The following is a 26318-nucleotide window of genomic DNA, read 5'->3' on the forward strand; positions in this document are numbered from 1 at the left end:
TAAACTAAATGTTCAGCTATTGTATTTAATAATATTAACCTATGCTCAATATTAAAATAATTCAATCATGCAATGCATACTATCTTATATTCAGTTACTGTATATTATTGACACTGGATTATAGAGTTTATTAATTTTATTTTTATCTTTTAAAAGGTTTTCTGGAAGCAAGCTGAAGAGTGAGGTAAGTCTTAAATCCAACATATGAGTATATTATTAGTAAACTTATAGCCATCAGTATTTTAAATCATCATTGCAAAAAACACAAGCAGCAATACATTGACTTTGAATTCCCCCTTTTTCTAATATATACAGACTTTTCTCCCATCACATAAAAGTCCTTGGAGTAGCTAAAAGTTTGATCAGCTGTCGGAATATGTTACTTTGTCTTCTATGATTATGTAACCAGTAGGTAAAAGAAAAAACTTGAGGATTTTTTATAATTTACCATGACCTCCCTGGATATATTGTAAAACAAACCTTCCAGAAATGAAGCATCATCAGTGATGCTCGTTTCAGGAGCTTGGCTAGTCCCTGCACCATGTGCACTGTGCGATGTGCACAGTGACAGCGCGTTCTCTGTTGCCGCCTCATTAGCAGTAATGAGCTGACAACAGAGCACATTGTCAGAATACCTGGTGTGCAGAGACTAGTGACATCATTGGCAGCGCTGGTCTCTGTACACCTGGTATTCTGACAACGTGCTCTGGTGCTGGCTCATTACTGCTGACCCCATCACACAGGGACTATCCCAGTTTCTGAAGCGAACGTCACTGATGATGCTTCATTTCAGGGAAGGGCATGGGCTGCAGCAGTGACTGCAGCCTCTTCCGCCTGATGGCACTTTGTTTCATTATCCCAGCATGCAATGAGATACATAAACAAAGCATCATCAAAAAGGAAATGAAAAAAAAAATAGAAAAGCAGATAGTTTAGTTAAGGAAGGATAGGAATTTTTTAATTCAAGTGTATTAGTAAATAGTTAAACTTATGATACTAAATAGTGATTTAGAATGAAAATTACTTTGGACTTCAGACCACCCCTTTAACAGTGACAGTGGTACACATGTGTTGTCATGTCCCTGCTTTCTCTAAATGAATGATGTGGACTCCTGAGGGGACAATTTATTTTACTTAAATGCATTTAGTTTTGGCTAAAAAAAACCCTCAAAATAGAGTTTCAATAAAAATCCCTGACCATTTGGCTTTTTCAGCCTATATGTATGTTAATAGAGACTTAGAATAAGTTAAAAGTGAATCTGTCAGTGAGCTCACTCTGACAGCAGAGATTGTAAGCTTTATCTCCTAAATCATCTTTTATGCTGATATAGAACAACATGAAAGTTTAACTTTCATCTGGTCATAAATGAGTTTATACCAACTTCTTATTTATTATATGGAACAAGGTTTGCACACTGATTGATGCTTAGAAGTTCTCTCAGGCACCTACATATTGCTCTAATTTTTACTTATTGTCAACACTGTTCCTATACCAGACAATAAAGATGTCATCTCTGTAACCCCATAATGATAGAATTCATTTTGTTCTTAAGGACCAAGTCCCATTTTTCAAATCTGAACTATGTCACTTTGAGAAATTAACTTTAGATAGTTTCAACATACTGTATACCAGTGAGCCTGAGATTGTATAATTTGTTACAAATTATACTTTCTATTAGTGGTAAATTTAATTAGATATTAGAGATGATAGAATCGATCCACTGTGAATTACCCTAACTTGGAACTCTGAAGAAAGGAGTCAATAAATCGCTCACTGTGCAGTGAATGAATAGATCTGTCCTTTGTATGCAATGGATGCCGTTTCAAATACTTCTGACAGTCAGGAAATCAATCCAAGAAAAATAAAATTAATCGGCACATCCAAATAATATATAAAATCTTTAAATCTTATTCCATAAGTATGAAACAATTAAAATCCACATGCTGGTGATAGAAAAAACACCCTGACACATTTCTGGCACTGTGTGCGCCCTTAGTCCTAAAGAAAGATTCTCTATGACTAAGGGCGCACACAGCCTCAGAAACATGTTCGTGTTTTTTTCTATCACCAGCATGTGGATTTTAATTGCTTCATACTTATGGAATAAGATTTGAAGATTTTATCTATTTTTTAGATGTGTACATCAACTTTAATTTTCTTGTGAACTAACTTGAAGTCGAGTTTCATGAAATTACCAGGTCATTTTCACGAATTTAAACAATATGAGATTCGATTTGATAAAGAAAAATTGTCTGACACCATTTCACACATTGTTGAAGGTTGCATCAGCCAAAGAATGGGCTCACATGACATCACTCAGGGCTGCAAAGGTTTTCCCATAATGTCTTGCAGCCATCACATCATATGACCTAGTGCAGCCAAAGAGGAGGTACTGTAAATGTACTGCAAAAGATCAGGGCATGGAAAGTAGCCGTTGTTTTAGGATTTCACAGCTTAAGTATAGGAGGCGCACAGCTCATCATTACAGATAGGGATAGAAAGGCATAAATCAGAGTGTGATGTAATGAGACTCATAGCCTCAGTCTGTGAATAAAAATACAAAGATTCAAGTGATAGGGAGGTGCGGGACCTGCAGAGTCAGGGTGATTGTGAACTGATTGATCCATGACATACTGCAGTACAGCATCTTAATAACTCTTTTTATTTAATTTTGATGCACTACAAACACAGTTTAAGTCCCCACAGTCCTAATTTTTTACTGAAAAAAATGCTTAAATCAAGGCTTGTCTGTCAAAGAAAGCAAGCTTCCTGGTTTGTGACATGGATAAGCCATAAGCAATATCAATTTTCTGTTCTTTGTCTGTTTCAATTTTTTTTTCTTTAAAAACAAAAAAAATCTCAACATTCCAGAAAATTAAAACAACTCTCTACCTCACAATGTGTGCATGTTTGTACAAAAGTTTTACAAGTATTTGCAAACTTTTTTTTAATAATACAATGTTTCACCCATACATTCCAAACAAATACAGTGGCTTATTTTAGCGGCTTGTTTTTGGACTTATACCTTCCTTGTCACTAGTGTTGAGCCACCCCTGTAGTGTTCGAGTTCGGTTCGGTTCGTCGAACACCCGTGTGTTCGCCGAACTGTTCATCAAGCTGTTCGTCGAACACCTTCGAACACCGTTAAAACCAATGGCAGGCAAACAAAAACACATAGAAACACATAGAAAACACCCTCAAAGGTGTCCAAAAGCTGACAAACTGCTCAGAAGACATAACTAACACATGGAAAAGTGACAAGTACATATAGTCATGCGAAAAGAAAAGAGGTGGAGGAGTAAAAGGAGGGGGAGACACAGATGTAGGCATGTCATGCCCTTCTAAAATCCAAAAAGTGAGAAGCCGACACGGCCAGTCCGTTCCTGCCCGTGCCACCTCCGTGTCACCGGGTTTGTGCCAGAGCTGCGGTGGACCATGACGGCCAGCCCCCCTCTCCCAATACTGGTGCCTGTCCGCTGGTGGGTCGAGCGAGCCCCCCTGTGGTGGAGGCAGCTCTAAGCTTTTTAATTTAAATTGTCTCTCTAATTTGAATGAATACACTTTAAATCCTTTTACAAGGATCTATTGGAGGGCAAGTCTCATGCCAGCAGCCGCGTAATTCCAGCTCCAGTAGCGTCCACTAAAGCTGCTGCAGTTAAAAAGCTTTTATAAGGATCGAGCTCGGCGGTCCACCGCAAGGCGTCCTACCGCCAGTCCCAGCCCCTATGCCTTGGGGTGCCTCCCGATGCTCTTCACTGAGTATCCCGGGGTCCCGAAGCATTTCCTTTGAAAAAATTATGTGTCCAAACTACAGGTGGTGTAGCTTGCTTAACTGCTGGGATAATCCGCTGACTAGCAGACACTGCTACTAGTCACAAAGTATTTCCTGGGCTAGATGCAGTTAAAAATTTGTAATTAGATACTCTCGTTGGATGCTGAGAAAGCATTCCATAGAGTCTCCTGGCACGCCATATATTATTCTCTTAAAAAGCTTGGGGTAGGGGTCTAGGGGACCCTTTTATAGCCAAAATCACGGCCCTGTATCGCAATACGTCACCTAGGCTGAAGATAAATGGAACTGTAGCACCCCGAGGGCTCGGTTGCTACAGAGGTATTGCACCTCACCCAGAGGTGTGATATCTCACTCTCAGGTAAGGATGGAGTGTGGATCAGGACCCCGACACCTGCATGAATTACACCACATTGCCGTGCGACAGGGCGACCAATATGCCCCTGAGATGGGCACGACAATCCCTGTCCCTGGCTGGAGTGGGGGGGAGGGAACACTGAGGAAGGGGAACCCTGTAGTGCAGGAGCAGGGAGGAAGCAGTTCCTGGGTGCATTGAGAAGGGAGTATAAAAGGTGGGCACCATCTTAGTTTAGTGCAGAGAAGTCTGAGCAGAAGTGACAGGGAGCAGGGGCTCTGCATGAGCTCTGCTCCGGAGGCGGGCCTAGTAACAGAGGCCCAGGCCTGGAAGAGGGAGAAGGAAGGAAGAGGAGCGGAGAAGGCTCCAGGAACGAGGAACGAAGGGATCCCAGGGGTGCGGACGGGTGAGTCGCAACCGCATGCCCAAATCCACCCACGTGGAGGGGTCAGGCCAAAGGGGGAGACCGGTCCCCGAAACTAGTGGAGGCGGGAAACGACCCTCAGCTAGAAACCGGAGGCTGTGACATTTTATGTGGCGCAGGCCCTGGCTACACCCGCTAGGAAGGCACCACATAGGGTCAGGGAAACTGGCGCCAAGTTTACCAAGAGGAGGCCCGAGGCAGCCGGACAGAAGCGTTGGTAAGAAAGGCCAGAAGAAGGACACACAAAGGGGGTCCTGTGAAGCGCTCCAAAGTTATCTGGGAGTTGTCTGAGCCCCTCACCTGGTGAGCACAGTACGACGTGGGCAGCCTTTACCTGCAGAAGTGGTCTGGATAATAAGAACTGTGAGTAAAGGCCCTGGACTGCATCACTGACTCTGTGTCGTTACTGCTGCTGCCCAGCACCATCACCCCCATCCTCCGCATACACTGCCCTGAGGCTATACTCCTCCCGTGGGGAGTTATACTACGCTCTGCTGCACCCACAACACCAGCCTCAGCGGTCTGCCCTGCAGCGGCGGTTCACTCTTACCGCAATTCACGGGTGGCGTAGTCAGACATTTAAACATCAAAACCACATAAATAGTTCCGCCACTGGTTTGACCGCCCTGAGCCACAGAACCGGGTCGCCGCCACGGAGACTACAACCACCAGCATCCACCAAAAAGGGTCCGGCTCCGGGTGTCCCAAGGCCCAGGGGGAGCGTCAGAACATTTTCATCACCTTTCATAATCACCAATGGGACAAGGCAGGTGTTAGAACCTTGCTCTTAGGTTTTTTTCCTTTGCTGGTCACATGACCTTGTTGGCCTATTTAATCCTGCTCCGCCCTTCTGGCTTTGCTGGACTTCATTGTATAACTACTTTCTAGCTAGCCTGTGCTCTGTATCTAACTCTGTTAGTTTGCTTGGTCTACGGACCTCTATGTTCTATATATTTTGTTTGTTCGTCTGTCTGCTACTATTTCTGTTAGGAGGTGTCCCATTTTCCTCCCAGTCCTTAGTACTTGTAGGGATTCCTTCCCCACATCTATAGGTCTCCGTACAGACTAGCTTAGGACTTTAGCAGGTCTGATCGCAGGATCAGGTTCCCTGTTACATCGTAGGGATTCAGCTGAGTTCTATCGTAGGGACAGATCTCCTCTCTTTCCTTAGCTCTGGTAGCAGAACATAACAGTAAGTCCAGCCTGCAAATTCTCTAAGGAAAGATTTTTCTGTTCCATCATGGTGTCGGTTCAGGATTTGGCTCATCGCCTGCAGGGACTCTCTCTGGAGGTGGCCGAGCTCCGTCAGCACGTGAGTAACTGTCCTGGAGCACATTTCTTGGAGCCTAAGGTATGTTTGCCGGATTTATTTTTTGGTGAACACCGAGAATTTTTTTCATTTAAAAATGCTTGCTTATTGTATTTTCGTTTGAGACCCAAGTCCTCTGGGGATGAATCCCAGCGCATAGGGTTCATAATGTCACTTTTGCGCAAAGAGCCTCAGGAGTGGGCCTTTTCTTTGCAACCTAGTGATTCATGCTTCAGATCAGTGGATAGTTTTTTTTCTGCTTTGGGACTATTATATGATGATCCTGACCGTGTCGCATCAGCTGAGACTGAGTTGAGACGTTTGAAACAGGGATCAGGTAATGTGGAAAAATATTGTACTCATTTCCGTCGTTGGTCTACTCAAACAGGGTGGAACGATTCTGCTCTGAAAAGTCTATTTCTTGCTGGGCTCAATGAAAGGGTTAAAGACCTGCTAATTGCTTATCCTACACCTGAAGATTTGCAACAGGCTATGCAATTAGCTATACGGGTGGATAGGAGACTGCGTGCAAGGGTTAATGAGAGCAAATCCTCTGCTATGTCAGTTTCTGGTTATGAGAATGTGTGTACTAACAGTGGTGAACCAATAGAGATTGGATCGGTGGCACCTCGCTCTCAAGAAAAAGACCATAGATTTTCTGAAGGCTTGTGTTTCTATTGCGGAAAATCTGGTCATTTGATTAAAGGCTGTGAGCTTCGTATGAAGAAAGAAAAAAAAATGGTCAGTCATGCCTGTATTGCCTGTTTAAATTCCAAGGGTGTATTTTTAGCTGCTTCCACGATTGCTCAGGAAAAATTTATGGAATTTCGGGTGTTTGTTGATTGTGGGTCTACTCTGAATGTAATTGATGGGGGATTCTTGGAAAGACTCAATTTAAAACCCGAACCTTTATCATCCCCCATTGCTGTGGTTTCTGTGGATGGTTCCCCTTTGAAGAATATTACTCTCAAGGTCTGTGAATTTCCTCTCACTATTAATGGTGTTCACCATGAGAAATTGGATTTGGTAGTTTTGAATAACTTGCCTTCTCCAGTAATATTGGGATTGCCCTGGTTAAAATTTCACAATCCTGTACTGGATTGGTCTACCAGTGAAATTAAATCCTGGAGCCATAAATGTTATGACAAGTGTTGTAACGGGCGTATTGCAGCTTTGGATAGGGGAGAATTGCCTGTTCCTATTCAGGATTTTTGGAGAGTTTTTTCTGAGAAGGAATCGCAGGTTTTGCCTCCCCATAGAGACTATGATTGTTCTATTGAATTTGTCCCTGGAGCGACTCTTCCTAAAAGTCGTTTATTTAACCTTACTATTCCTGAGAGGAAGGCTTTGGAGGAATACATACAGACAAGTTTGGCCGCCGGTCACATTAGGCCCTCTAAGTCTCCTGTGGCGGTTGGATTTTTTTTTGTAAAAAAAAAGGACGGCGGTTTACGTCCTTGTCTGGATTTTCGTGAGATTAACAAAATTACTGTACGTAATCCTTACCCACTGCCATTGATTCCGGATCTGTTTAACCAGTTAATGGGGGCCAAGTGGTGCTCTAAAATTGACCTTAAGGAGGCATACAATCTGTTGCGCATGAAGGAGGGTGACAAATGGAAGACTGCTTTTAACACTCCTGTGGGTCATTTTGAGAATCTGGTTATGCCTTTTGGTCTTACTAATGCTCCTGCATTTTTTCAGAATCTTATTAATGACATCCTTAGACCTTTGATCGGCAAAAATGTGGTTGTGTATTTGGATGACATTTTGATTTATTCGCCGGATCTGGAGTCTCATTGGCGTAGCGTACGTGAGGTATTACAGTTATTAATGGACAATTCGCTTTTTGCTAAGCTGGAGAAATGTGAGTTCGCTGTACAGAGAATTAGTTTTTTGGGTTACATTATCTCCAGCGAAGGTTTTGAGATGGACCCGGTTAAAGTTCAAGCTGTACAGGAATGGCCTAGGCCTATTGGTTTGAAATCGATACAGAGGTTTTTAGGTTTCGCCAATTATTACAGAAAATTCATAAAAAAATTTTCTAGTATTGTCAAACCTCTTGAAAAAACCAGAGGACACACGAGTATGGTAGCAAAAAACAAAAAATATATTTATTAATAATACAAAAACATAGTAGTAGAAAGTATTACAGAGAAAAAGTAATAGGGCAAAAGGGATCTAAAAAAGCAGTGCCAGACCCCGTGACCCATGGCAGTAAGACTGCAAGGCAGTCCCAGGTAAAAAAGGCATCATTAAGTGTACATATATAAAGACCCTCCAAATGACAGTACATAGTAACCACGCATAATTATAATGGTTAACCCTTAATAGGGCACATGTCTAAGGAGGGCCATATAGTCCAAGAACACTCCCGGTGGTCATACATACAAATCATGCATAATAGCAGTCTCTATCTGTTGGTACTTCCTTTGATCCCTCTGGCAGTCTGCAGGCTCTCCGTTGCCCGGTGTCTATCATCTGGTATCTACTTGGCCCACAATGGACTTTCGTGCGCGAGATACCACTTCCCGTGAGGGGCCGTCCAGGTCTGTCATCCATACTATCTCTATATAGAGTTACTACTCTTTGAGCTTTGTGCTCATTATATGACCCCTCTTTGATTTGTTTCTTATAAGGGTCAATTACTGCTATTATGCATGATTTGTATGTATGACCACCGGGAGTGTTCTTGGACTATATGGCCCTCCTTAGACATGTGCCCTATTAAGGGTTAACCATTATAATTATGCGTGGTTACTATGTACTGTCATTTGGAGGGTCTTTATATATGTACACTTAATGATGCCTTTTTTACCTGGGACTGCCTTGCAGTCTTACTGCCATGGGTCACGGGGTCTGGCACTGCTTTTTTAGATCCCTTTTGCCCTATTACTTTTTCTCTGTAATACTTTCTACTACTATGTTTTTGTATTATTAATAAATATATTTTTTGTTTTTTGCTACCATACTCGTGTGTCCTCTGGTTTTTTCATATCGTTTGAGAGTAGGCAATTTGAACCTGGTGCCGGACAACTTGTCCTAGCACCTTGTTCTATACCATAGTATTTATTTGGCCAGTTTTGTTTTCACATATTGTCAAACCTCTGACCGATCTCACCAGGAAAGGTGCTGATGCGGTTCAGTGGTCTTCTGAGGCCATTGAAGTTTTTGTGTATCTCAAGGAGAGGTTCACCTCTGCTCCCATCCTTATGCAGCCTGATGTGACTAAGCCGTTTTTGGTTGAGGTTGATGCTTCCTCTGTGGGGGTTGGCGCAGTATTGTCTCAGGATAACGGGGATGGATTACATCCCTGTGCCTTTTTTTCAAAAAAATTTTCGGAGACTGAACTGAATTACGATATTGGTAATCGGGAATTATTGGCTATTAAACTCGCATTTGAACACTGGCGACACTTCTTGGAAGGTGCGGAATTTCCCGTTCAGGTTCTTACGGATCATAAAAATCTGATATATCTTGATGCTGCCAAGCGCCTAAATGCCCGTCAGGCTAGGTGGGCACTGTTTTTCTCGCGGTTTAATTTCTCCGTTACTTACATCCCTGGTACTAAGAATGTTAAGGCGGATGCCTTGTCTCGCAGTTTTTCTCCCATAGTCGGTGCTGAGAAAGAGGAGAACATTTTACAAGAAGGTGTTGTGATAGCTGCTTTGGACTCCGTTTTGGAAGATGAGATTCTTAAAGCACAGGAGAATGCCCCATCTAACACTCCTCATGGGAGGTTGTTTGTGCCTGGGACCTTTAGGAGAGATTTGTTTGTTGAGTGTCACGAATCTCGGTTGGCAGGTCATCCCGGAATCTCTGAGACCAAGAGACTGGTGGGTCGCAGTTTTTGGTGGCCTGGATGGCAGAAGGAAGTCATTAAGTGGGTGCGTCAATGTACTATATGTGCTAGATCTAAGTCCTCACATACTCCTGCTGCGGGGTTGCTTTGTCCTTTGGAGGTTCCCAGTGCTCCTTGGACACATTTGGCTATGGACTTTATAACTGACCTTCCACCCTCTGAGGGTTTTACTGTCATCTGGGTGGTCGTGGACCGTTTTAGCAAGATGTGTCACTTGGTTCCCTTCGTCAAACTGCCCTGCGCTAAAACTCTCGCTAAGGCCTTTGTCAAGGAAATTGTCAGACTTCATGGCGTTCCTACTGACATTGTTTCTGATAGGGGTCCTCAGTTCGTGGCTCGTTTTTGGCGTGCCTTTTGTGACAGGTTGGGAGTTCATTTGTCGTTCTCGTCCGGATATCATCCTGAATCTAATGGCCAGACAGAAAGGAAAAACCAGGATGTTGAGCAGTTCTTGCGTTGTTTTGTGGCAGACAATCAAGAGGGGTGGTCTGAGTTTCTGCCACTTGCTGAATTTGCTCTGAACAATCATACATCTTCTTCTGCTGGTTGTTCGCCTTTTTTTTGTTGTTCTGGGAGACATCCGTCCTTTGGGTCGTTCTCCAAGTTGGGATCTGCGGTGCCTGAGGAGGAGAATTTTTCCGGTGATTTGAAGAGAGTTTGGACGGATGTGCGTGGTAATCTTCAGGAGGCCAACAGAAAATCTAAAGACTACTTTGATAGGAAACGACAGGAGGTTTTGTTCGCTGTTGGTGACATGGTTTGGTTGTCCTCTAGGAATCTGCGGTTGAGGATTCCTTCTAAGAAATTGGGTCCCAAGTTTGTAGGGCCCTTTAAGGTGCTTCAGGTTGTCAACCAATCTGCTGTTAGGTTGGAGGTTCCTACCTCCTGGAGAATTAATCCGGTATTTCATGTCTCTCTGTTAAAAAAAGCTGTTGTGTCGGATGGTGACGCCTCTGCCTTTGTTCCTCCGGTGGTGGAGGACGGGGAATATGAAATTTCTCGCATCCTTAACTCTAGACGGTATAGAGGTAGTTTGCAGTATCTTGTGGCCTGGAAAGGTTTCGGACCCGAGGATAACTCTTGGGTGAGGTCTGATGATGTTTCCGCGTCCAGACTTATCAGAGCGTTTCACAGGAGATTTCCTGATAAGCCTGGTCCTAGGGGATCCGGAGGATCCTCTTAGAAGGGGGGGTACTGTTAGAACCTTGCTCTTAGGTTTTTTCCTTTGCTGGTCACATGACCTTGTTGGCCTATTTAATCCTGCTCCGCCCTTCTGGCTTTGCTGGACTTCATTGTATAACTACTTTCTAGCTAGCCTGTGCTCTGTATCTAACTTTGTTAGTTTGCTTGGTCTACGGACCTCTATGTTCTATATATTTTGTTTGTTCGTCTGTCTGCTACTATTTCTGTTAGGAGGTGTCCCATTTTCCTCCCAGTCGTTAGTACTTGTAGGGATTCCTTCCCCACATCTATAGGTCTCCGTACAGACTAGCTTAGGACTTTAGCAGGTCTGATCGCAGGATCAGGTTCCCTGTTACATCATAGGGATTCAGCTGAGTTCTATCATAGGGACAGATCTCCTCTCTTTCCTTAGCTCTGGTAGCAGAACATAACAGCAGGGATGTCCTCTGTCCCCTCTCTTATACATCCTAGTGACGGAGCACCTGCTCTCATCAATTCGCCATAACCCCAATATTAGGTGGATTGAGGTGGGAGGCACCGAGTACAAGTGCTCTTTATTTGCTGATGATGTCCTAGTATCTATCACTCAATCACATATATCCATCCCTGCTGTTATGGCTGAAATAGATCACTTTGTTACATGGTCAAATTTTAAAATCAATGCAGCGAAGTCTGAGGCCCTCGATGTCTCCCTCCCCAAATCCATACAGGATTCCATCCAGTCCAGCTTTCCCTTTGCCTGGCCCTCACAGGTATCAAATACTTAGGAATTCCTATTCATAGAGACCTCTCCCGTCTATGTTATCTTAATTTTGGGCCCTTATTGAACAACTCCATACAGACCACGGTTGGCAAGTTAGAACTGTAAGATTCACTACGCGAACCACTGGTGTTTTGTGGAAAAGCACATGTACACTGTGTTCCAAATTATTATGCAAAAAGTGTTTAGGAGTGATAAGGGAAGAATTTGTTTGTTTGTCAGTTAAACTCATTGATGGTGATGTGTGTCAGGGCTCTTTATATCACTGTAAGCAATTGCAGACACCTGTGCTAATTAGTTTGGCAGGTGTGTCCAATGAAAGACAAGACTGCTTAAGAAGGCTGTCCCACATTATTATGCAGCCTACATTTTCTGCCAAAATGGGAAAGAAAAAGGATGTGTCGGCTGCTGAGAAGCAACAAATTGTGGAGTGTTTAGGTCAAGGCATGACTACAATCAACATTGCCAAGACACTTCATCCTGATCATCGCACAATCAAGAAGTATGGAGCTGATTCACAGTACACACGTGTGCGTGCTGATAAGGGCAATTTGAGGACTCTTTCCTACAGGCAATTACGTCAGGTTAAAAGAGCAGCGGCAAAAAAGCCTTGTCATAGCAGCCTTCAAGTTTTTGAAGCTGCTGGTGCCTCCATCGTCTCCCGAACAACAAGATTCAGGGTCCTTCAGAGGTTTGCAGCTGTGCGTAAGCCATCCTGTCGACCTCCTATATCCACTGCACACAAGCAGAAACGGCTCCAGTGGGCCAAACAATACATGAAGACTGACTTCAAAACTGTTTTGTTCACGGATGAGTGCCGTGCAACGCTCGATGGTCCAGATGGATGGAGTTGAGGAAGGCTGGTTGATGGACACCCCACACAAACTCGGCTACAGCGCCAACAAGGAAAAGGTGGAGTAATGTTTTGGGCTGGAATCATGGGGAGAGAGATTGTCGGCCGCTTTAGGATCCCTGAAGGGGTAAAGATGAACTCCATAATGTATGTGGAGTTTCTCAAACAGCACTTCCTGCCATGGTTCAAGAAGAAGAACCGTGTATTCCACAGCAAGATCATTTTCCTGCATGATAATGCACCGTCTCATGCAGCACATAACACATCTGCATCTCTGGCTGATATGGGCATAAAAGGGGACAAACTTATGGTGTGACCCCCATGCTCCCCTGACCTCTACCTCATTCAGAACCTCTGGAGCATCATCAAAAGGAGTGTCTATGATGGCGGGAGGCAGTTCACATCTAAGCAACAGCTCTGGGAGGGTATTCTGTCCTCATGCAAAACAATTGAAGCTGAAACCATCCAAAACCTGACAAATTCAATGGACGAGAGAGTTCAGAAGCTCCTTTCGAACAAGGGGTCCTATGTGCAAATGTAACATCACCTAGAATAAAGTTTTGAGTTGAAAACTGTTTGATTTCAGTTTCTACTAACCTGCTAATGCTTATAATTTCAAAAATGACCATTTTTTTGTTCTTTATTAAAATGAAAAGGTTGATCCAAGAGTGTGGGGGATCTAAGAGTGTGGCAACCCAGTAGTCAGGATTACTTCGAATTCTGACAATCTGAGGGTCATGTTGCAGGTAGTGCAGCAAGAAGGCACTCATGTGTCTTGCGCATCTAGGAGCCCCAAAATTATTTTCCGGGCTAGATGCAGCTAAAAAATATTATTAATTTTAAATCTGGTGGAGCTTAGTATAGATGGCCTAATAGAATCAGTACTGCACACTACTACAAAGCCCAAATTATTTTCCAGCCAAGATACAGATAAACATGATTATTAATTTTAAATCTGGTGGAGCTTAGTATAGATGGCCTAATAGAATCAGTACTGCACTCTGCTACAAAGCCCAAATTATTTTCCAGCCAAGATACAGATAAACATGATTATTAATTTTAAATCTGGTGGAGCTTAGTATAGATGGCCTAATAGAATCAGTACTGCACTCTGCTACAAAGCCCAAATTATTTTCCAGCCAAGATACAGATAAACATGATTATTAATTTTAAATCTGGTGGAGCTTAGTATAGGTGGCCTAATAGAATCAGTACTGCACACTGCTACAAAGCCCAAATAATTTTCCAGCCAAGATACAGATAAACATGATTAGTAATTTTAAATCTGGTGGAGCTTAGTATAGATGGCGTAATAGAATCATTACTGCACACTGCTACAAAGCCCAAATTATTTTCCAGCCAAGATACAGATAAACATGATTAGTAATTTGAAAGCTTAAAACGGTTGGTAAGGTGATTTTAACCAATCATCAAGCTTTTACTCTCCCCAGGATGACACAGTGGTAGAAAAGTCGTTTCGGATCCATGATTTGTTCATCTTTATGAACGTGAGTCTGTCTACATTATCAGTGGAGAGCCGCGTGCGCTTATCTGTCAGCACACCACCAGCAGCGCTGAACACACGTTCAGACAGAACGCTGGCTGCGGGGCATGACAAGATCTCCAAGGTGTAAGTGGCGAGCTCCGGCCATTTATCCAGATTGGAAGCCCAAAAAGTGCAAGGGTCCAGTGACACAGTCATGGCTTCAATGTTTACTTGGAGATACTCCTGTACCATCGTCTCTAGGCGTTGACTATGTGTCAGACTTCTTGTCTCCTGTGGCCTTGCAAAGGATGGGCTAAAAAAGTGGTGAAATGATTCCGCAAAATTGATGTTACCAGCAGATACTGTGTTTCTGTTACGGTTTGAGTGCTGAACACTCGACGTTCCCACGGTTGGCAAGTTGGAACTGTGAGATTCACTACGTGCACCACTGGTGTTTTGTGGAAAAGCACATGTAAGTTTCTGCAACAGTCTCTGCTGATACTCCTGCATGCGTGCATCCCTTTCTATGGCAGGAATAATTTCTGCAAATTTACTTTTGTACTGGGGATCTAACAGTGTGGCAACCCAGTAGTCAGGATTATTTCTAATTCTCACAATTCGAGGGTCATGTTGCAGGTAGTGCAGCAAGACGGCACTCATGTGTCTTGCGCATCCAGGAGCACCAAGTCCCTGTTGTGTTGGTGGCGAGGTAACAATCATGCTTCCTTCCTCTGTCCTCTCCCCCCAACCTCGCACAACAGAAATGTGATCAAGGTCTCCCTCATCTGATGAGTCTTCCATCAGTTCGTCCTCCACTTCTTCCTGGGCTCCTGCACCTTCCTCACTAGTTTGGCTGCTACCATGCGCCCTGGTAAAACCATCTCCCCCACCCTCACATGCCTGCCGCCTTGGTGCTGCCGACCGTCTGGACCTTGCAGATGTTAGCCCTTCCGCATACAACTCCTCCTCCTCTACTTCCTCCACCTCCTCTTGTGCCACCACCTGACTCCGAATTCTGTTTAACATGTGCTCCAGCATGTAAATCACCGGAATAGTCATGCTGATAATGGCATCGTCAGCACTAAACATCTTCGTCGCCATTTCAAAACTGTGCAGAAGGGTGCATAGGTCCCTGATCTGAGACCACTCCTCCAGTGTGATTTGCCCCACCTCTGGATCTCGTTGGCCCAGGATATATGTCAGAACGTATTGCACCAGGGCTTGTCTGTGCTGCCACAGTCGCTGCAACATGTGCAGAGTTGAATTCCACCGGGTAGGCACACCGCATTTTAGCCGGTGAAGTGACAGGCCCAACGACTTCTGTAGAGGTGTAAGTCGCTGAGCTGCGGGATGCGAACGCGGAAGTGAGCACACAGCGACCGTGCCCTCTGCAAAAGGCCATCTAGTCCGGGATAGTGGGCTAAAAATTGCTGGACAACCAGGTTCAACACGTGAGCCATACAAGGCACGTGTGTGACATTGCCCCGGCGAAGGGCCGCACCCAGGTTTGCAGCATTGTCGCACACGGCCTTCCCTGGTTTCAGATCCAGTGGAGACAACCATTCATGAAATTGGTTCTCCAGAGCTGACCACAACTCCTCAGCTGTGTGACTCACATTTCCCAGACATTTCAAAGTAAAAACCGCCTGATGACGTTGAGCCCTACTGCCAGCATAGTAAGGAGGTGTGCAGGATCCCTTCTGCGCAGTTAGAAAGCTTGTGGCATGACCAGACAGGCTTTGGGTGCAGGTGGAGGACAGAGAGGAGGTTGAGGAGGCAGAAGCAGTGGAGGAACTTTGAGATAAAGAGGATTGACGCACAGCTCGTGGGGACGGCAAGACTTGGACAGCAGCCCCTTGTCCTGCTGTCACCATAGTTACCCAGTGCCCAGTCAGCGACATGTAACGCCCCTGCCCCGCCCCATCCATGCCTACTCGTCCAAGTGTCTGTGGTGAAATGCACCCTGTCACACACAGAGTTTCTCAAAGAAGCGTTGATGTTGGGTGCGACATGCTGGTGAAGCGCAGGCACACCTTTCTTTGAGAAGTAGTGCCGACTGGGCATCTGGTACTGGGGCACTGCGACCGACATAAGGTCTCGAAAATCCTCTGTGTCCACCAGGCTGAAAGGCAGCGCTCAACACCAGCTGGTGTTACCACCTCCAAAGAAAATGATGACCTGCCAATCACGCTGGCTGTTGCGGGTAAAGAGGTGGCAGGTCTGCATCCAAAAACAGGTGTGACTGCTGTCCCTCCAGTCACACAGGATGAAGAGGCCGCGGATGCACAAGATGTGGCAGACGGTGGGTGGCCCGGCCGGCTAGGCCGCATTGTAGCCCAGTGAGCTTCCCACTGTAACTTATGCTTCATGTCCATGTGCCAGTTCATGCATGAAGTACTCAAACTATGTATTTTTTGGCCTCTACTTAGCTTTTGCTGACAAATGTTACAGATAACACGAGTTGGGTCATCTTTATCGATCTGAAAAAATGCCCAGGCTATGCAAGGCTTAGCACCCATGCGACCTGAAGAGCCACCACGACTTGTGGTCAGAGGCAGAGTTGTGTTTGAGGATGCAGTTGTTGACGTGCTTTCAGTACTACGTCTCTGTCCAGGAAGGCGCAACCTGACCTCATCGTCACTAGCATCCTCCTCCACCTCCTCTGCTGACCTCATCTCTTGGCTGACTGTGGGTTGACAGTAAGTGGGATCTCCAACCTCATCATCATCACCCTGTGTGTTATCACACCCGTCGTCCTCAGAGCCAACCTGTTCCTGCCCTGACAAAAAACTAAAGTTGTCGCTCCAATCAGGTATTTGAGTCTCATCATCATCTTCCTCATTGTCTCCACCAACAGGAGTTACAGTTTGGGAATGAGGGTCTACATTATGGTCAGAACCTTCTGCGTCTGGTCCTGGATCCGACTCATAAAGATTCTGGGCATCAGTGCAGATCATTTCCTCGTCTGGATTCACAGAAGCTCTGGAGCCGACCTCTGATTCCCAGGCTATAGTATGAGTAAACAGCTCTGCAGACTCAACCATCTGTTCTACCCCATACTCAGATGGGCAGCTGGAGATTTGGGAGCTGTGAGGAAGCAAGTGCGATTGGGGTGACACCTCTGAGGACTGGAGTATTTGTGATGTTGAAGTTGAGGTGGAGGAGAGCCCACTTAAAGGAGCACTTGATATCTGTTGAAGCACCTGCTGTTTTTGTGCCTCATATGGAATTTGTAGCGATTGGCGTGGCCGTAAGAAAGGGATCTTATCGCATTGTCTGCTAAAAGAAGTAGACATCTTAGTTTGGCTGGAAGATGGTCTTTCTTCTGCAGATGCTACTGTTGCTTTAACACCTACCCCACGGACACAACCTTTTTTCCCCTTCCCAACACGCCTATTCCCCTTTCCACCAGCAGCAGGCCCTTTTCCACTCATTTTGGTGGTTAACTGATTCACAACTCTGGAGTTGTTTGCACAAAAAAACAATGGATGGGAACCGAGCAGAGCTGAGTGGCCAAACTGTGGTATTAGGCCAAAAGTATTGGCTGGGTTAGATGCAGATAAAAATGATATTGAATTTGCAACCTGATGGAGGTAAGTATAGATGGACTAATAGAACAAGTCCCAGATACTGCTAGAAGCCCAAATATTTTTTCAGAGCTAGATGCAGAAAAAAATTATATTCAATTTGCAACCTGATGGAGGTCAGTATAGATGGACTAATAGAACAAGTCCCACACACTGCCAGAAGCCCAAATATTTTTTCAGAGCTAGATGCAGAAAAAAATTATATTCAATTTGCAACCTGATGGAGGTCAATATAGATGGACTAATAGAACAAGTCCCACACACTGCTAGAAGCCCAAATATTTTTTCAGAGCTAGATGCAGAAAAAAATTATATTCAATTTGCAACCTGATGGAGGTCAGTATAGATGGACTAATAGACCAAGTCCCACACACTGCTAGAAGCCCAAATATTTTTTCAGAGCTAGATGCAGAAAAAATTATATTCAATTTGCAACCTGATGGAGGTCAGTATAGATGGACTAATAGACCAAGTCCCACACACTGCTAGAAGCCCAAATATTTTTTCAGAGCTAGATGCAGAAAAAAATTATATTGCATTTGCAACCTGATGGAGGTCAGTATAGATGGACTAATAGACCAAGTCCCACACACTGCTAGAAGCCCAAATATTTTTTCAGAGTTAGATGCAGAAAAAAATTATATTCAGTTTGCAACCTGATGGAGGTCAGTATAGATGGACTAATAGAACAAGTCCCACACACTGCTAGAAGCCCAAATATTTTTTCAGAGCTAGATGCAGAAAAAAATTATATTCAATTTGCAACCTGATGGAGGTCAGTATAGATGGACTAATAGACCAAGTCCCACACTATGCTAGAAGCCCAAATATTTTTTCAGAGCTAGATGCAGAAAAAAATTATATTCAATTTGCAACCTGATGGAGGTCAGTATAGATGGACTAATAGAACAAGTCCCACACACTGCTAGAAGCCCAAATATTTTTTCAGAGCTAGATGCAGAAAAAAATTGTATTCAATTTGCAACCTGATGGAGGTCAGTATAGATGGACGAATAGAATGATGCTATGCCCAAAAGGTTTTACTTCACTAGGTGCAGTAAAAAAATTGGTATTCTATACACAGGTGGTGTAGCTTGCAACACAGATAGGCTACTCCACTGACTAACACACTCTGCAATAGGCCAAAAAGGATTAGCTTTGCTAGATTTAGCCAAATGCTGTGAATAAAACTTGCACAGCACTAGCACAGACCAGCCTGGCAAAAACTGATAGGAACTGATGTAACTTAGTCCTGAAAAGGTCTGCAATTACAATTAGTCTTTACTCCCAACCTATCTATTTAAGAGCACAGACCTGCCTGATATAAGTCGTAGGAAATGCTGTAACCTAGTCCTTAAAAGGACTGCAATCACAACTCTTCCCTACTCCCAAGCTATCTGTAGATTTGTGCGAAAATTGGTTTGAAATTAACAAGGTATAGCGCACACAGCAACAGCACACAGCACACAGCAACAGTCACCATCTAACACGCAGCTGCAGCAGTGAGAAAATGGTGGCGACGGGGAAAATGGCTGGGTCTTATAGGGCAAGGACATGTGACATACACTGCCAATGACACATGCCCTTGCTTGTGTGAAAAAAAGCAGTTCGCTCCGTGTGTGCGCTGCCTATAGGCTGACAGACTGCACCTCCCCACTGTGAATGCGGAAAAGAGAAAAAAAAATGGAGATCTTCATTATTCCTGCAGAGATCCATCCCCTGCCCCTCCCCCCGCCCCGCTGTACACTCAAACTGCATATTAACATTAATTTTCATCATTACTGAGAAAAAATCCAGTTATGATTTTGGTGCACGAACAGTTATCGAACATAACCTCGAACAGCCGAATTTTTTTCAAATCGTTAGTATTTGCCGAACGGCTCGAACACCGCCCAAAACAGCTCGAATTTGAGATTGGCGAACAGTTCGAGTCGAACACCGCTCATCTCTACTTGTCACATAATGTTGATAATTGTCTTCTTGGATGTGTTTTTAAAACTTTTTAAAAAATTTAACATTTAACCTTTTGCATAACTGTTTTACTAGTCCAATTTAGCAACCATGCACCTACACATCCCTACCTATCAGCATAGCCTTATTAGGTTACAACATGTTTTTTGTTGAGTAGGAGAGGGTGAGAATATAAAAGAAAAAAAGTAAAAAAAATACAAAAAAGTTTGAAATGAAATCTGTCAACATATTTGACCTATCTAAACTATTAATATGGGCATACAGGTTATAAACTGCTGAAGTGATACCTGTATGCCTCAAATCCGAGGCCTTGTTGAGAAATCATCTTTTATCACTTTATGTAAATGACCTCTTCCAGGCTCTGGGGAGGACGATGCCTGGAAGATAACTCTGCCTCCAGAGATTATTATATATGAAGGGCAATTACCAGTGTGATGTGTAATGGCCGCTCTCGTGATCTCACTGCAGAGCTGTGTGTGATTATACCTGACACATCTGCAGGTTCCTCTCAACTTCAGCTTCCATCTCACAGGCAGTCAGGCCTGCAATATTGTTGCAATACAGCAAAGCTCCGAGAGCTGCAAAAAATGTGTTTGCAAGAAGACAAATTTCATTTCTCTTGTTCTGTGTTAGTTACTTGTTTCATATTGGTAACTCCCCCTTTTATTTAAAATAAGCTCTGGAGGCAGAATTATCTTCCAGGCAACATCCTCCCCATAGCCTGGAAGAATTAATTTACATATAGGAAAAATGTGGATTTCTCAGAAATATGACATCGCAGATATCAATGTATCATCTTATTCAGCTTCCTATGACCCACAAGCCCATATAGATGGCTTAGGAGGGTTGATCCTACTGATAGATTCCCTTTAACATTTTGCAGTGGTTTTACTAGTCCAATATGTCAGCCATATCTGCCACAACAATTCTGTTTGAAATATATGCATTCTACTTTCCAGGCATGTATCTAGCTAGCAGCATACATTGTAAAGAGAACTTACAAAGAAATTACAAAAAATGGTTATCATTTTGCATAACTATTTTATCTGGTCCAATATAAAAACCATATAAACCACAACAATTCTGCTGGCTGTTGCCACAATTTTCTTTCCATGTTTGTAACTGCTAACCAAAGTAACATTTACAGGTGCTACTCACTAAATTAGAATATCATCAAAAAGTTAATTTATTTCAGTTCTTCAATACAAAAAGTGAAACTCATATATTATATAGAGTCATTACTAACAGAGTGATCTATTTCAAGTGTTTATTTCTGTTAATGTTGATGATTATGGCTTACAGCCAATGAAAACACAAAAGTCATTATCTCAGTAAATTAGAATACTTTATAACCCCCAGCTTGAAAAATGTTTTTAAAATCCGAAATGTTGACCTACTGAAATGTATGTTCAGTAAATGCACTCAATACTTGGTGGGGGCTCCTTTTGCATCAATTACTGCATCAATGTGGCGTGGCATGGGGGCGATCAGCCTGTGGCACTGCTGAGGTGTTATGGAAGCCCAGGTTGCTTTGATAGCAGACTTCAGCTCGTCTGCATTGTTGAGTCTGGTGTCTCTCATCTTCCTCTTAACCATACCCCATAGATTCTCTATGGGGTTAAGGTCAGGCGAGTTTGCTGGCTAATCAAGCACAGTTATTCTGTTGTTTTTAAACCAGGTATTGGTACTTTTGGCAGTATGGACAGGTGCCAAGTCCTGCTGGATAATAAAATTTCCATCTCCAAAAAGCTTGTCAGTAGAGGGAAGCATGAAGTGCTCTAAAATTTCCTGGTAGACGGCTGCACTGACTTTGGTCTTGATAAAACACAGTGGACCTACACCAGCAGATGACATCGCTCCCCAAACCATCACTGATTGTGGAAACTTCCCACTAGACCTCAAGCAGCTTGGATTGTGTGCCTCTCCACTCTTCCTTCAGATTCTGGGACCTTGATTTCCAAATGAAATGCAAAATTTACTTTCATCTTAAAACAACACCTTGGACCACTGAGCAGCAGTCCAGGTCTTTTTCTCCTTGGCCCAGGTAAGACGCTTCTGGCATTATCTATTGATCATGAGTGGCTTGACACAAGGAATGCGACACTTGTAGCCTATGTCCTGGATACATCTGTGTGTGGTGGCTCTTGAAGCAATGACTCCAGCAGCAGTCCACTCCTTGTGAATCTCCCCCAAATTTTTGAATGGCCTTTTCTTAACAATCCTTTCAAGGCTGCGGTTATCCCGGTTGCTTGTGCACCTTTTTCTATCACACTTTTTCCTTCCACTCAACTTTCCATTAATATGTTTGGATACAGCACTCTGAGAACAGCCAGCTTCTTTAGCAATGACCTTTTTATGGCTTACCCTCCTTATGGAGTGTGTCAATGACTGCCTTCTGGACATCTGTCAAGTCAGCAGTCTTCCCCATTATTGTGGAGCCTACTGAAACAGACTAAGGGACCTTTTTAAATGCATCGGAAGCTTTTGCAGGTGTTTTTTGCTAATTGATCTAATTTACTGAGATAATGACTTTTGTGTTTCCATTGGCTGTAAGCCATAATCATCAACATTAACAGAAATAAACACTTGAAATAGATCACTCTGTTTGTAATGACTCTATATAATATATGAGTTTCACTTTTTGTATTGAAGAACTGAAATAAATTAACTTTTTGATGATATTCTAATTTAATGAGAAGCACTTGTAAGTGATGTCATAGAGGGGGGCGAGAATAGCGTTTAAAATAATAAAAAAGTAAAAAAATTATACACATTTTATTTTTGGGATTTTTGGTATACCGGTTTTACTAGTTGATTTTAGCAACCGCACATCCCAAAACAATACAACAGGCTGATTCCATCTTGTTTTCTGTGCATGTACTTACCTACTAACGCAGCATTCTTGGTTGAAGCTTTTTGAATATTGTTTCAAATTTAAAAAAAAACGTAAAAATAACTACATGTTTTAATTTTTGCATACCTGTTTTAGTAGTCCAGTTTGGCAACTGTACACCCCGCAACTATAGATGATTTACACATTTGGAAGCAGTGTATCTACCTGGCATTTGTTGTTATATTATCCTATTTCCGGAGTTGGATAAGTGTAGTGAAACTTTTTTTTTGTAAGTGTTAGACATATGTCCCAAATGCATTGTAAATAAAAAGTGGCACTGGCGATGGACATGATAGTGTAAGAGAAAAGAAAACCATGCTGTGACAAAAGATGTGGGAGCCACTAGCTGCATCAGAACTGCTGTCTTCAGCTGGCCAAGCAGTAATAGTACCAAGCATATATCACAAGTGGTTTCCTTTGCCTCTGCAAGCATATTATTGTGGAGACAGTGGAAGGCATAATGGAATATATGGCACATCATTCATCTTAGTCACAGCAGAATAATGTTTCCTGTGACAGAGACACAGTCTAATTGAGTCAATGTTCTGTATGTTCAACCTCCCCAGGTGCCAAAACACCTAATATTTTCCATAGTGGACTTTTAAATCCATTAATGACACTACAATCCATTCAGCCAATTAGTCTCCTAACCCACAGCCCTCTAGAGACTAAAGAAAATATTTCACAAGAACATCTTTTTATGTTTTGGTTGATTTATTAGATGATATAAAAAATCAACCTTTGTATTTGCAATTCAAATGCAATAGAAAGAGATAGCAGGCGATCCAGCACTTCAGTAAAAACAAACTTTTATTTGAAATGTTGAAATATGTCCAAGATGGCAAGATCAGAGAAAAAATAAAAATGTCCCACAGAAAACTGTTATGGTTGACACAATTCAAACACCTTAACTGCTGGTATTGGCACTCTGAATCAGGATAAATTTAGTCTTGGGAATCAGGCATGGGTGCAGGAAGCTCAGAATATTTCCCCCACTGAGCCAAATGTGAGCTGAGTCATGGATAATGCTGCTGATTATTGGGAACCAAATCAGGGTGCCCAGAACGTGATGTTATCAGAGGGGAGGCAGGGTTGCCAACTTAACTTTTTCATTTTTTTGGACAGCTTCTAAAAAAATCATTGGAAAATCATAATAATCATTATGATTATAAGAGATACATGTCTACAGACCATAATTCTGATAAGAAGACATCAGCTATATTCACTGTAAACTGTAAATTGATGATAATTAATAATAATAATCTGTATAAATCTCTTTGGCTTCAAAAAAATCACGGACGCCTTTATCTTTTTTACTCACAAGCAAAAAGGTATTCTATTTTTGCGGACTGTCCTGAAATTTCTGGACAGTTGGCAACCCAGAGAGGAGGGTGGTGTAGTAGGAAAAAAAAGGAACCTCACAGTTTATGTAATTTCTTCAAAACCAGGTGATATCCAACATGTGGTGTAAAAGTGATATTTGAGCACACAGCAGGACTTGGAAATCAAAGAGCAGTTTTTTTATTTTTGAAGTGCAAATTTGTCTGGAATAGATTACGAATGCCATGTTGCATTTACAGACCTCATCAAGTGACAAAAAGCAGATACCCCTCACAAGTGACCCTATTTTGTAAACCCAACTTGGAATTGTTGAATTCATCCAGTAGTACGACGAGCAATTTATCTCACAAAAGCCAATGTAATTTTATAAGATTGAGACATTAAAAAAAAATTATTTTTTTTTGCTAAAATGTTTCTTTAGTCTCAAATTTTTAATTCTTACAATGATTAATTTGATAAATTACCTCTCAATCTGTTTCGCAATTTCTACCAAATGCGGCAATACCCCATATGTGGTTGTATGCTACTGTTTGGACAAATGGTAGTGTTTGGATTGTATGAAGCGCGATTTGGCTTTTGGAACTAAAATGTTGATTAAATAGTATGTGAGTGCAATTAGCAGAGCCCCTGAGGTGCCAGAACAGCAACATCTTCCCCAATAAGTGACCCCCTAATATGCGAGAATAGCAAAAAAAACATCATAAACCCTCTTTTTGAAATCTCATCCATAGGTGAATTCAGTAAGTGGTTCTAGTGTCTATTTTTTCCCTACAGACATTTTCCAGAAATGGAGTGGCTGTTACAGAGTGAAAATTGCAAATATGCCATTTTAGCGCTCAATACATTGTTTCCAATTTGTGCTTCTGAAGACATGCAACCCAAAAATGAAGTGGATCCTCCCACTACAGCAATACCGTACATGTGAATTTTAACTGCTGTTTAGGAACACAGTGGAGTTCCAAAGGGAGGGAGTAATTTTAATGTGAGTGCATAGATTTCACTGGATTTCATTTGGCAGGTGGAGCAATCTCACTTTTTCCAGAGTCTTTGAGCTACCTGTGGAGAGGAAACACACTATTTTTCCATAGACAGATTATGGACCTCTGTGGGAACTTGTTTTTTTCCTGAAAGAGTAGAAGATTTTATTGGTAGCATTTTGTTGTAAAGAACAGCTTTTGATTGCTGTTAAGGTTAGTTTCACATTTATATTGTGCTCTACGCTGAGCACTCCATGTGCTGAGGATTTCTTAAAAGTCCCCAAAAAATGAGATTCAGACAAAACTCCAGAAAAAAACATTCACTATAATGAGGCAGATAAAGTCAATTTGGACTCTAACTGGTCTCTCTTCCGGCAGCGCCCCATCTTTTTATGCATGTACACAACTTAGGTTGACCACACTTTTGTGTGCTCAAAAGACAAAGGGAGTTCAAGGAACACAATTTTCCCAATTATAGTAAATGGTTCAGTCAAGCGTTTTGACTACATCGCATTTTATTAGTATTTACACAGAAACCCAAAGGTAATTGCTGTCATGGCTCGGTGTGGGAATTCGATCTGCTGACCAGTTGCTGCGTGGTCAGCTCCCCAGTCTGCTGAGCTATTGTCTTTTCTTTCCTGTCCAAATGCTGATGGTTTCAATTGTCTTTGTTCTCCCTTTCTTGGTTTGCACCTCTTTAGCTTTATCGGAGGATATACTTGTTCTGTTTACTTTTGACTCTCCTTAGCTTTCCTTCTCTACCCTATATGAAAGTGTTTTCATTTTCTCACCCTGGGTTTTTGTATCTTCTTGCACAGCATATTTTGCTCTCCTCTAGTTGGCAATGTGTGTTGCCTCCTCTCTTGTTCCCCTTGTAGGCCTTTTAGAGAGCCAGGTCCAAGGTGGTGTTGTTGAGTTGTGCAGCTAGGGTCTTTCTATTTTGTACAGGGACCAGTTGGGTGTGGATACGACGACTCCTTGTAGTAGGTCTTCCCTTTTTTTATTACCAGTGACTGAGTGTGTGTTACAGTACGTTCATAACAATTGCTTAGTGCAGAGTATAGGGTACTGATTTTTTGGGGACAAAATGAACATATGAACTGCAATTCAAGAATTAATTGCTTTATTTTTTATTAGTGATATCATAACTTTATTCTTCGTGTCAGTACGGTTACTGCAATACCATATTAATTAAATATTTTAATTAAATATTATTTTAAATCTGACATAGCTTTATAAAAGCTTTTTTTTCAGGAACAGTTGAAGATTTTATTGCTTCCATTTTGGGATACATAACATCTTTTGATCATTTATTATTTAGATTTTTGGACACAGATAGAACAAAACCTAGCAATTATTTTTATGCTGTTCACTCTGATAAAATTGATAAGACCACATTGTTCTTCGGATCAGTATGACTACAATGATAATACATTTATTTAGGTTTTAATATGTTTTGTGACTTTTGCACATTGAAAAAAGTATTTTGAAAGAAATATTTTGCATTACTGTATTCTGAGAGCTGTT

General features: G+C 42.4%; 1 protein-coding gene across 1 annotated transcript in view; it reads left to right on the forward strand.

The window, feature by feature from the left end:
- RFX6 (regulatory factor X6) overlaps positions 1–26318 on the forward strand; it is a 213607-nt gene that overhangs the window by 42970 nt on the left and 144319 nt on the right. The window contains 1 exon segment of the mRNA XM_073673546.1: positions 157–184. Coding sequence (XP_073529647.1) covers positions 157–184 — 28 coding nt within the window.

The sequence above is a fragment of the Phyllobates terribilis genome, unplaced genomic scaffold (assembly GCF_046119375.1).
Source record: "Phyllobates terribilis strain yellow unplaced genomic scaffold, ASM4611937v1 Scaffold_3__8_contigs__length_932513732, whole genome shotgun sequence".
Classification (NCBI taxonomy): Eukaryota; Metazoa; Chordata; class Amphibia; order Anura; family Dendrobatidae; genus Phyllobates; species Phyllobates terribilis.